Source organism: Ahaetulla prasina, chromosome 3 (genome assembly GCF_028640845.1).
Source record: "Ahaetulla prasina isolate Xishuangbanna chromosome 3, ASM2864084v1, whole genome shotgun sequence".
Classification (NCBI taxonomy): Eukaryota; Metazoa; Chordata; class Lepidosauria; order Squamata; family Colubridae; genus Ahaetulla; species Ahaetulla prasina.
In genome coordinates, this window is record NC_080541.1 from 195,413,402 (window position 1) to 195,426,480 (window position 13,079).

The window sequence follows — 13,079 nt, forward strand, 5'->3', positions numbered from 1 at the left end:
AGTGTGAGTTCTGAAGGGCAGGGCTGGCTGGCTGACTGGGTTAGGGCTAGAAAGCTGAGGAGGGCTCAGAAGCAAACCAGACCAAAGACACCTATGTTGCTTTGCTGCAGTCTTAGAAGGATCAACTGATGGTTCATAAAGCATCTTTAAAGGCATGGTTGATTTGAAGCTGTATCAAAGTGAAACACTCTTTTGAAGCTTTGCACAGCATTAACAGTAAGGCTTTATTTGGTCGAGAATTGATTAGCATTTCTTGCAGGCCATGGAATTAAATATTAAGATAAGAACCATTAAAGGTTCTTATCTTTTTTTTCATTGTCTTTCTCAGGAGTTTTTCATTGTGTGCGAAAGGGGGAAAACTATAGCACCCATCCCTAGCATCAGGATCCATTGGAGCTGGACAGCTAATAAATTCAAATTTAACACATACATCAATCATCTTTATTCCCAAATTGCTCTGTGCATATAGATTTCACAAGATAAAATTAGTGGGTAGCTGTAGCTCAATCCTTTGTCAAAATATGTGCCTACCACCACAGAAATTACCCAAGCCAAAGTAGTCAGAACCAAACTGAGCAGCTAGAGCAGTGCTGTCAAACTTGTGGCCCGCGGGCTGGATGCATCACATGCTGGCCACGCCCCTGCCCAGTTTAGCAAAGGGGAAAAAAGTTCTGACATGTCACATGACAACGCAGGTTTGAAACCCCTGAGCTAAAGAGAACCCCAGTTTACTGTCAGTTGACTAGATGTCCTTTGACTTTGACCGTGGTATTCATATTACAAATAGACAAGCTCACTGAGGCAAACATTTGTTGAAAGTATTCGCAACACACGTTCAAAATTTCAAATACCATTAGTTCAAAAAATGATCTGTTCCTATTATAAGTTAGGATAGCATCAAGTCATAGGAAAGAAGTATAGATGGGTGAACTTCAACTTCCAGAATTTTCCACCCAGCATTTTGACTGGGGAGTTCTGGGAGTTGGAATCCGCCAGAGGTGGGTTTCACTTACCTTCCCTACCGGTTCGCAAATGTGAGCATGTGCATGCTTGCTTTGCTTGCACGTGCCACGCATACGGCCTTCTGCACATGCACAGTAGTTGCGCATTATGTCCGGGTGGGTGGAGGAGCCTTCCACAGTCGCCGCTACCAGTTTGCATGATCTGGAGAGAACCGGCTGAATCCCACCACTGGAGTCCACCTATCTTAAAGTGGACAAGGTTAAGAAAGTAGTCCAACAATTTGCCAAACAATTGGAAAACTGGAGGTGGTCAGCAATTGGTGCAAATCATAGCATCTGGAACCTCCAAAATAAAGCTAGGCAAGGGCTGGAAAGAAAGGGGGCAACATGGAAAGACTTCGGCACTGATCCAAATGCCTCTTATCTCTTCATCAGACTTCATATCTAATGGAAATTTAAATAACACTAAAAGAAACCATTGAATTCTGATCTTCCCTGACCTCTGCCTTGCAATTTTTTGCTGCCAGAATTCTGGATTTTCCAGATCATTTTGACTGCAGTGTACCCTGGCCAATCATTTAATTGAAAAAATATTAAGTATTTTGGTGAATTAGACCTAATGGGGGCCATAATCTTTTTTGAGTATATCCCTTTAAACTCTCTTGTCATTAAAACCCTCTCAGTACATACTTATTTGCCCTCTGTGCCTGGAATTTTAGATCTGCAATAAACCAGGCAATTGTAATGTGCTACAAATAACAAGTGAGTTGGCAGATAGAAGCCTCTTAGCATAACTATTCTTCTTGGCATCAACCTGTGAGCAATGATGACTATTCCAAAGGTGAGGAAATGCACCATACTCCCTCACAAGCTTTATACAGAGAGAAAGCTTGATGAAGTACCAGTTCTGATTTAATAACCGTATGAGAAAATCTCACTTTATTTTGAGGGTTAACTACCTACTGTGGAAATATTAATTGCTGTGAATTGTGCCCATTTATTACTTTATAGAGAGATCATTTTTTCCTCAGCTGGCTAGCAAGAGCTGAAAGAACATTTTAGGGTTGTTCTCTCACTGAGGAAAGAGAATAAGATTTTGACAAGGAATGGGCAAAGGGCAATTTTAGGTGTTAGGATTATAGATAAATTGAATATGGCTTTCAGTTCCTCATCACTTCAGTGGTGCTGACTGAATTTGAAGGAACTGGAATTTGACAACATTACATTCCAAAATAAGATATGTCTTCTGAAAGTGTCATTAAAAAGTCATGTTTCAGGAGTATTACTGATAGAAAATTATAACTTGAACACGGTACTCCATGTCAGATTTTCCTTTTATGAGAAGGCTGTTTCCAGGGAATTCTTGGAACATTTTGACACAAGGTGTTCTCAATGCATAATGCCTAGAGGAATGTCATTGGTTTATCATTAGTAGCTAACATTTGATTCTTAATTATTTATTTGTCTATTTATATGGGTGCTAAATTCTATGAAGACTCTGGGTGGCATGCAACATTAAAACAGCTAGAAATAATACAACCAGAAAGAATGAGACACATCTGAAAAAGAAAAAGAAAACCTTGAAAGTATGATACAAAACATATGAGGCTCATCACCCAACCTAGCACAAAGCCTGGGGAGAAAACCAGATTTTTAAACACCTTTCAGACATGTTAAGGCTAGGGGCCATATGGATTTTTGGAGAAATGCTGTTTCAGAAGGCAGGCACTGCAAAAAAAAAAAAAGTTCATTTCTTTCATCCCATAAAATGAAACTATTTAATTCATGGGACATAGACCATACTGATCTACCCAACTATATAGGACATGTAGAAATTATTGGAATAAATGGTATCTCAGATAGTCAGAATCTATGTCATAAAGGACGTTTTGGGTAGTAATCAACACTTGGATTGCATTTGGTTTGCAGCTAGTGCAATTTACAGGGAACATGCTTTTTATTGCCCATGCTACTACATTCCGGATTGCCAGCAGTTTCAAGGGCAGCCTTATGTAAAACATTTTGTAATAGTCCATAGGCAAGGTGGCTAGGGCACGAGTGATGATCTGAAGGGCCTCCTGGAACAGGTACAGTTGACACATAAGGTCAACTTAATGTTAACCGCTTCAGTCTAGATTGCAGAAAATATGACTTCTGTAGCAGAGTTATCAGTGCTTGGAACACATTACCTGACTCTGTGGTCTCTTCCCATAATCCCAAAAGCTTTAACCAAAAACTTTCTACTATTGACCTCACCCCATTCCTAAAAGGACTATAAGGGGCGTGCATAAGAGCACAAATGTGCCTACCGTTCCTGTCCTATTGTTTGCTTGTTTCTTTTTTCTTCTTATATATATATGCTTATACTTCCTTATATTACCTCATATATATGTTTATATACTATATACTCTTTTTATGTGATGCTTATATATATTGTTGTGACAAAATAAATAAATAAAAATAAATAAATAAAATAAAATAAGGTGGCTCTCTAGAAAGGCTTACCTGGCCACACTTCAACCAGCCATTGCAAGTCCAGGAAAACCTCTAGACTATACAGTATTTAGTCAAGCAGAATGGAAAGTGTTATACCATCCAGGAAAAACCTGGGATTGAATGAGCCAAATAATCACAATCCCTCTTTTTAAGTTCCTTTTTCCTTTTGTTCTTGTATTCACATAGCAGAAGCAGAAGGCTAATCAAACTTATGCTGGGCCCTCATTCAAGGACTGCTTTCAAAGCATGCAACTGCTGAAAATTAGTAGCATCTTTTGAAAAAAAATGTAAACAATTTTTTTTAAATTAGAATGTTAACTAAAGCTCAATAGAAAGTCTGAATACCACGGTTTTATACAAAATGATCCATCCTATTTCACCTACAGCAGCATATCATTCTAGGCCATTCATGAAATATTAATTTTATTTGGATATTCTTCCTCATGCTTTTCACTATTCTATAAGGGGAATTTGGTGGCATGCTGAGGGCTATTGTGAATCACTGGCAAAGTAGCAACTAAATACTTCCTGATTTATGATGAACTGGGATTTAGAGTGAACTGGGAACAAAAGCTAAGGACCAAACAGGAGAGGTGAAGCAGAACTGGCTCAGCATTGTGCACCAGTGGATTATTCATATAGAGGAAGCTTGGCTTGATGTATGAATGCAGGCAGTGAGCAATCACACCTTCAGTTTTAGACCAATTGATCTGCAGAGTATTAATGACATTCAGTAGTAAGCAAAGCCATTGCCTTATATCAGTTCTTGTTCCTATTATTCTAAGAATAAATGAATATTTTAGAGGTACCAGAGCACAACTCCATCAAACAAGAATTTTACTTTTACAACATCGAATATTAATAAATTCCATGCTTTTGTCTTCAAATATGAATGCTTCCCCATTAACAAGTTTTGATATGTGGAATAGAGAAGAATAATATAACTATAAGTATAAATAAAAATTTAGACAACCTGGAGAGTTCTGAGGTCTTAACAAGTAATATGTAGTGGAAGGTGGTTTCCAAGTAGGAGATCTTGATAAGTAGAAATGTAAAAGAAATAGGCAAAACAAGAAAAAGAAATACAACTCTGACATTTTTTTCCTAGAACAGAAGGCAATATGTTCCAACCAAGAAATTCTAACAAGTAACTCTTCCTGACTTCCTACAACAGATTTATTTCTGAACTGGAGAAAGATCTAAAGTTCAGTCAGGAAGATTGAAAGTTCATAATCAACTAGTATTATTTTGTGCTGGTTTTGCAAAAGTTGGAATATGTGTCTGAGTGAACATATCACACAATTGTTCACTCATATTTTGTAATATTAAATGTTTAGTGTTTTAAGGCAATCTTTAAGGATAAATCACAAATATTTTTTTTAAATCAAACATTGCCAGATGCTGTATTATGCCACACCTGACCATAAGGGAAAATAATATTTGATGTAAAGGATCCCAACATATGGCTATTTTATATTGCTATTGAAACTAGCACATACGTTGCAAATTCTTTTTCTACTCATGAAGCAGAATAAAGATTGCTTTTCTGGTGGAAAATACCTGGAATAGTAAGCTAGACAATAACCCCTTCAGATAAAAATAATTTTAAAAATGCTCTAGAGAAATCAAATTTCTTCTTGGCAATCACTTTTCTGTATTGAGAAAATTTATAACAAAGCCCTCTTGAATATTCTACATCTTGTGGAAAACCTACCTATCTTCATATTAGATCCAATGCAAATATGGCACATACTGTATGGATCTTAAGGCTGTATGATCCTCAAACCCATCCAGAAAAAAATCTTCTAAGCTCTTCTCACCATAAGCTCAGATGTCTTCAAGTAAAATGCCAAGAGATGGAAAGGAAAAATTCCTCATTTCAAGGGTATCATCTGAAAAATAAAACATTTAAGAATTAGTTCTTCTTTTCTTGTGGTACTTTAACTTTATTAGTCTGGAAGTTTTAATAATCTCAGACTATACTTTGACATAAAAAGATAGTTGAAAACATGTGGGCACAGAATGAATATCTCAATCAGTTCTGCCAACATAACATTCCCTGAATTTATTGGTTTTCCTTATGCTGGACATAATATAGGACTTTTGGTTCAGTCTCTTCCTGATGATTGGACATATAAGAAATTTTGTCCTATCCTATCAATCAATATTGGACACCTCCTCTTACTTTGCCCTACTATTCTGGATTCTGTCTAACTACTCTTTTTGGATTCATCATTGCAGCACACTAAACTGAAAATGCCAAATTGCCCAATTTAGAATAATAGAATAGAATAACAGAGTTGGAAAGGACCTTGGAGATCTTCTAGTCCAACTCCCTGCTTAGGCAGGAAACCCTACAATTCAGGCAAATGGTTATCCAACTTCTTAAAAACTTCCAGTGCTGGAGCATTCACAAATTAATTTAATCAAGCTACCTACTGTTACTTGACTTAAAATGTTTTACAATAATATCATGTTTTATATTTTATATTTTAATTACTGTAAGCCACTTTGAGTGCTTATATAAGCAGAAGGGAGGGACACATATTTAAGAAAGAAATGAATTGAATGAAAGGGCATTCAACGGTATAAGGCTGATCCTGGAGTCTGAAGTAGTACATCCCAAACATGGCTAGTCTTCAATGCAATAAAACTTAACTGGATATGAAGCTTGTTTTATTCATTCATTAAAGTTTCAGTAACATGCTTGGACCTTTTCTATTTTTTGTCCAATTTGAATATCACCTGAATTGTTTTAATCTTAATTCTTATCAAAATCGTATCTCCTGGTTTAAATGTAACTGCAATCTCCTTGGGCATGTTTTGTATCCATGTCTAAGATCTAGACTTACAGATTGATCATGTGAGTAGACCTATATGGTATCAAGGTTTTGTATCTTTCAAGTCAACCTACTGCTGCGCAAGCAGTACAGTTCAAGTAGGATAATACCTTGCCATTCATTAACAATGTGAAGAGTTCCTATTTTTTGGCAATCCAGTCACAAACGTTATACATATATATAAATAAAATACACACACACACACACACACACTCTTACATACCAATACAGATACAAATACAGATATATACACACTGTATATACTGTATATAAAAGCATATATATATACACAAACTCTGGGAGTCAGCATTTTACTTCCCAGAAAATCTATTTCTGTTCCTAATTTACCCTTTAAAGAAAGTGTGAGAAATTGTATGATACACTCTATTAAAAGTTTTAATGGGTCTACATTCTCATCCATTTCCCCCCCGCCCCAGAAATGCTAAATAGGCATTTATGTTAACTGCCCAAACCCCTGGGCTTCATATTGAACCTTAGCTTTTGGTAATCAGAAATCTACTATTCTAGTCCACTAAAAAGGTATTTGTTAAATTCGGGCAATAACGAGGCAGGAGACCAGGATAGTGACAACAGCTCTTTACTATATGGTGAACCCAGCAACTCGGGCTGGGAAAAACCTCTCCTTAAATACAGTTTAGCCGGAGGCTTCAACCAATCAGCAACGTGCTTTTTCCCCGCCAAAACATTTAAAGATACATTACACTCCTTCCCTCCCAGAAAACACTTTACCATTATTTACATGAGATTTACATATTATTTTTCAACGTAATCACGCAAGTAGACTGGGCGTCTCCTGACTCTTTCGGACCTGCGCAATTCATTCTCTGGGAGTGAGTCGAGCTGACCGGAGGGACTGTTTGTTCCTCTCAGCTCCTCCTCTAGGCCATCCGGCCCTGGATTATTTGCCGAGTCGTCCCTGCTGTTTTCTGATGGAACCTGTTGGCGTCGCTGGACCTCCTGGAAGTCAGATAAGTCCCGCGTTTGCCCCGGGTTTGAGTCAGCTGTGGATTCAAACATTGTATAGTCAGGGCCTGTTTCGTCTAATTCGGGTTGTTCGGTTATGCGTTTTCTTATTTGGTCTATGTGGCGCTTCCATACCCGGCCATCCTTTATCTCCACTAAATATGATTTGGGACCTGTTATGTCTAGGATTTTTCCTGCTAACCAGGTCGGGCCTTCGCCATAGTTGTGTGCCCACACTCGGTCGCCTATTTCCATCCCTCTTGTTTTTTTGAGTGCCCCCTTGTACCCGTCTGGTGTATAGTTCGGGTTTAAACGGTCTAGTGGGCACCTGAGCTTCCGACCCATTAATAACTCTGCTGGGCTTCTGCCAGTTGTGACACAGGGGGTTCTGTGTTGGACGGCCAGGAAGGTATCGATTTTTGTTTGCCAGTCGCCTGGCTTGATTCTGGACAATGCCTCTTTTGCGCTCCGGACGGAACGTTCTGCAAGGCCATTCGTCGCAGGGTGGAAAGGCGCCGAGAGGACATGCCGGATGCCCTCGTCTGCCAAGTACCCCTCAAACTGGGTTGCCGTGAATTGCGGGCCGTTATCGGATACTAACGTGTCGGGCAACCCATGGGTTACAAATAGGTGCCGTAGGACTGAAATCACGGCCTCGGCTGTCATGGATCTCATGAGAATGATTTCCAGCCATTTGGAGTAGGCATCGACTACTACCAGAAAGGTTTGGCCGTGAAAGGGACCGGCAAAATCGATATGGATCCTAGACCAAGGGCCCTGGGGTCTCTCCCATTCCCGAATCGGGGCCGTTGGGGGTAGCGGTCTGGACTCCTGGCAGGCCTGGCATTTCCCTACCCTCTCAGCAATTTCCGAGTCCATTAAGGGCCACCACACATAGCTTCTCGCTAGACCCTTCATCCTCACGATCCCTGGGTGACCTTCGTGAAGGAGATCCAACACCCTTTTCCTCAATCTCTCTGGGATCACCACTCGATCCCCCCATAGCAGGCATCCCCCTTGAGCCGAAAGTTCCCCTCGTTTCTTTACAAACTCTTTAAAACGCTCGCCCGGCGCAGCGGGCCACCCTCTTTGTACCCAACCAAGTACAGTTCGTATCGTAATGTCCTTATACGAAGCCCTAGCCACCTCTTTGGATGTGACTGGGCCAGAGTCCAAAGAGTCAATTAGCAGAACTGGTATTCCTGGAGTGGGGTCTTCAATAGTCTCTGGTAACGGGCATCTGCTCAGTGCGTCTGCGTGCCCTAAATCCTTTCCTGGCCGGTGTAGCAATTTGTAAGAATACGCTGCCAGGAAGATAGTCCATCGGGTCAGTCTTGGCGAAAGTGCCACGGGCGTTGGGCGGTCGCCTGCCAGCAGACCTAGCAAAGGTCTATGGTCCGTGATGATTTCAAAATCACGACCAAATACATACTCATGGAATTTCTTTACCCCTGCGACTATAGCCAAGGCTTCCTTATCAAGCTGGCTATAATTCCTTTCAGTTGATGACATGGTTCGGGAGTAGTATGCAATGGGGGCTTCTGTGCCATTAGGTAACCTGTGGCTGAGCACAGCCCCCACCCCATAGGGAGATGCATCGCAGCTTAACACTAGAGGTAGTGTGCCATTGTACTGGATAAGGAGGCTATCACTCGTTAGGAGATTTTTACCTTGAATGCCCTAGCTTCCGCCTTTCCCCAAGACCATGCAGCCGTCTTAGCTAATAATTTATGCAGCGGCTCTGCTACTGTTGCCTTATTCCTTAAGAATACTGCGTAGAAGTTGACCAGACCCAAGAATGCCTGTAACTCTGTTTTGTTCTTGGGCACCGGGGCCTCCCTGATGGCCCATACCTTGCTCTCAGTGGGGTGAATCCCTTCCCTGTCTATCCGGTAGCCCAGGAATTCCACAGACTCAACCCCGATCTGGCATTTGTTTAGTTTAACCGTGAGACCGGCAGACCGGAAAATGCCCAAAACTTTTCGCAGCCTCGCCCCTAATTCCTCTAGGTTTTCAGCGGATACCAGTACATCGTCAAAGTATGGTACCACCCCTGGTAATCCCTGCAATAGCCGCTCCATCAGGTTCTGAAATAACCCTGGAGCCACACTAACCCCAAACTGTAATCGGGTACACTTAAAAGCCCCTCTGTGAGTCACAATTGTCTGCGCTTCGGCTGTGCTGCTGTCTACGGGCAGCTGTTGATAGGCTTGGGCCAGGTCTAGCTTGGCAAAAACTTGCCCTTGCCCTATTGAGTGCAGTAAGTGCTGTACCACCGGAACGGGGTAAGCACTCTTTTGCAACGCTTTGTTAAGCGTTGCCTTGTAGTCAGCACAAATCCGGACCGACCCGTCCGGTTTGACTGGGGTGACTATAGGGGTCTCCCACTTAGCATGGTCAACTGGCACTAGAATTCCCTGGTTTACTAGTTTGTCCAGTTCCCGGTCAATCCTGGGCTTTAGGGCGAACGGGACCCTCCTAGCCTTTAGGCGGATAGGGGCAACTTGGGGGTCTAAGTTAAAGGATATAGGGGTCCCCTTGTACTTGCCCAGGCAGTCTTTGAAAACGTCCCCAAACTCCTTCGTGAGTGTGTCTTTGAGGTCGACTTCGTTTCTGAAGACTCCGGTCACTCCCATGCCCAATGCTCGGAACCAGTCCAGTCCCAACAAGCTTGGCAGGGTCCCATCGATGATGGTGATGGGCAGAGTTTTCTTGTAGTGTCCATACTCGACGTGGATGGACGTTACCCCTCGAACAGGGATGCGATTCCCCTGGTAGTCCTGTACTTTTAGTCTTTGTGGTTGCAGCTTGCGCTTTGCGATGGCGGGTAAGGCTCTCACGAGGTTGTCCCAGGACATGATCGTGATCGATGAGCCGGTGTCCACCTCCAGTCGGCACGGCACCCCCTCAATCTTTGCTTTTGTGAAGATTTTCTTTTCTAGGCGAGTTGATGCATGACCCACTCTCACGACAGTTTGGTTTAATTTCGCGCCTTTTTTAAACTGACCACTCGCGGGCCGCTTCGTTCCCGCTCTGATTGGCTGGTTTGAATTTTTGGCGGGAAGGTTGGGGAGCTCGACAGACCTGTGCTAGGTGCCCCTTCCTTTCGCATCGCCGACAGGTTGCATCTTTAAATCTGCATTGTTGTCGTTGGTGTTGCCCTCCGCAACTCGCGCAGTCGCCCCGGTCGTCTTTCTCCGGCCTCCCGGTGTGGAAGACTCCTTCCTCGTCCTCCCCCTCCGATTCGGCCTGGACCTCTTCACTGTGGACCGGGGTTGATTTTGCACCAGCTGTTGGTGTGACCTGCTTTTGTAAGGTCTCTGCCGCTTGGGTGGACATCTCGTGAGCCCTGGCTTCGTCCAGGGCGTTTGCCAGCGTTAGGTTGCTTTTAGCCAGCAGCCGCCTCCGCAAACGGATGTCCCTGACCCCGCGGATGAGTTGCTCCAGCAATGCCTCGTCCAAGTCTCGATACTCGCAATGTTTTGAGGCTTTTCTTAGGGCGGCCATGTATGCACTAATGGACTCGCCTTCTTGCTGTCTGCGCTCCCCGAATTCAAACCGTTGCACATACTTGGATGGCATCGGTGCGAAATGCGCTTTCAGCAGAGTCTGTAGAGTTTGCCACGGTACCGACTGTACCGGCGTTGGCTCAGCCAGGGATTCTGCGGTGTCGAAAACTTCTGGACCGCAGTGGCTCAGAAAATAGGCTCGTTTCCTGTTGTCGGAAACCCCTTGAAGTTCGTTTGCTTCGAGGAAACACTCGAAACGAGCCATGTATGACCCCCATTTCTCCTTAGCTGGGTCGAATGGCGCTGGCGGTGTGTAGCCGGACATCGCTGCTTTCCGCCCTTGTTTTGCTGGGTTCGCGTCTTCCTGGTGAGTTCAGCTCTTTTCCTGGCGCTCTTAGCCTCGAGATCCCATCCTCGTCGCCAGTGTTAAATTCGGGCAATAACGAGGCAGGAGACCAGGATAGTGACAACAGCTCTTTACTATATGGTGAACCCAGCAACTCGGGCTGGGAAAAACCTCTCCTTAAATACAGTTTAGCCGGAGGCTTCAACCAATCAGCAACGTGCTTTTTCCCCGCCAAAACATTTAAAGATACATTACAGTATTGCAAATGATTCTTGTACCCTCATGCTAGATTTTAACTCAAGTCAATGATTTACAGTAGAAAGTACTGATGACTTTTGTCCTGTAGGACTTTACAGTGTAATGTCTTTATAGCAGAGGTCATATCTCTCTTTGTCCAGATAATGGGTAGCACTCTGGGATTTTGCATTAATGCGCTACATACATACAACAAAATGAAAAACAACAACAACAATTAATGTAATATGTTATTATGCCTGCCATTTTTCTCAAATGAAGAGGGCATGACACCTGTAAGTGTCTTCAGCAGTAGTTAAACTGTACAGTGATCTCATCTATAGTATGTCCAAAAGCTACAGCAAAAGTTGCAAATGAACTGAAATGATCTTGGTTTTGAGAGTAACACTTATACACTAATATAGAATAGCAGGAAGTTTTACTAGACTAGATTTTAAATTTATAGGGGTTTTAATTGGTTTTAATATTTATACTATTTTTAATAATTTGGCTTTTAGAATAAGTTTTTTAATGGTTATCTTAATTTGTACATATATGTTTTTATTTGCCTGTGAACCGCCCTGAGTCCTCCGGGAGATAGGGCGGTATACAAATACGAATAAATAAATAAATAAAATAAATTGTTTATAAAAAAGATGGCGGCGAATTGCATTCATGATGAGATGGAAGTCACCCAATTGGTTACCATGTCCTTCTTCCTGCGACATGGTTTAATTCTGATTTTTAGGAAATGATAAATGATCTCCTTGGAAAAGGTTGCCCTTTGAATTATACTTCACTATTGAAAATGTTTGTTATATTTTTCACTTTGCGGAGGATGGTTGATTGCACACAGATTTTCTTCATTCACCCTGACACAAACCTCTTCTAGGAATAACTTGTTCTCTACCTTTGGTGTTTCAAAGGTTGATAAGGGTTCTTCTGGAAAAAAAAATCACCTTTAATCTAAAATATCAGGAACATTGGCCTTTATCCAACCCAGTGTGAAATTTTAATTCATAATTTTCCTATTTAATTTACGTTTACTTTTATATCATGGGTGGTGGTATAATGTTATTATCCTATCCGTTTAGCAGGTGCTAAGTCTAATCAGGATTCAAGTTAAATTCCATCATCAGTAGTTCCACTTCTGTTTACGGTTCATTACTTTACATGGCTTATTACTTATTTGATTTGCTGGTTGTTAGTTAGGAGCCTAGTTTATAAAGGTATAAAGTTTACGACTTTAAAAATATAATTCATGAAAAGCTATAGATCCATAATAGAGAGGAACAAGGTCAGTGTTTCAAGACAAGAAAATAGTTATAAATAAAGACAGCTAATTAATTGAATTGCAACGACTCATATAGTAGTCATAAAGGGAACCATTTTCTCTTACTCTGAAATTGATCAAAATGCCTTATTTCAAAAGCCACGCTTGGACAATATATGGAATAACATGCTACGCTTAATAGTTTTCACTGCCTGGGTTATTCTGCAAGATAAGAAAACAACCTGTTTCTGGAATCTCTCTCATTATGCTGTAAAGGCACTGAAGAATCTAGAAGAAGACATACTTTATGTCATATTATTATGTTATTATATGTATATGTATTATATGTAACATATTATATGTTATTCATATTTTGAATAAAGTAGACTTTTATACTTAGATATCTCTAACCTTGCAACTGATTGGCATTTGATT

The 13,079-nt window shown here is 41.4% G+C and overlaps 1 protein-coding gene and 1 pseudogene across 1 annotated transcript; both read right to left on the reverse strand.

The window, feature by feature from the left end:
- Nucleotides 1-6,966: 6,966 nt before the first annotated feature.
- Nucleotides 6,967-9,951, reverse strand: LOC131195524 (uncharacterized protein K02A2.6-like; annotated as a pseudogene).
- Nucleotides 9,952-10,453: 502 nt separating this feature from the next.
- LOC131195525 (uncharacterized) lies at nucleotides 10,454-11,323 on the reverse strand (the record flags this gene model as incomplete). Its single annotated transcript, XM_058177498.1, has 1 exon — nucleotides 10,454-11,323. A coding segment is annotated over exon 1 (663 nt), but the record flags the coding sequence as incomplete, so codon positions are not given.
- Between the last annotated feature and the right edge of the window lie 1,756 nt (nucleotides 11,324-13,079).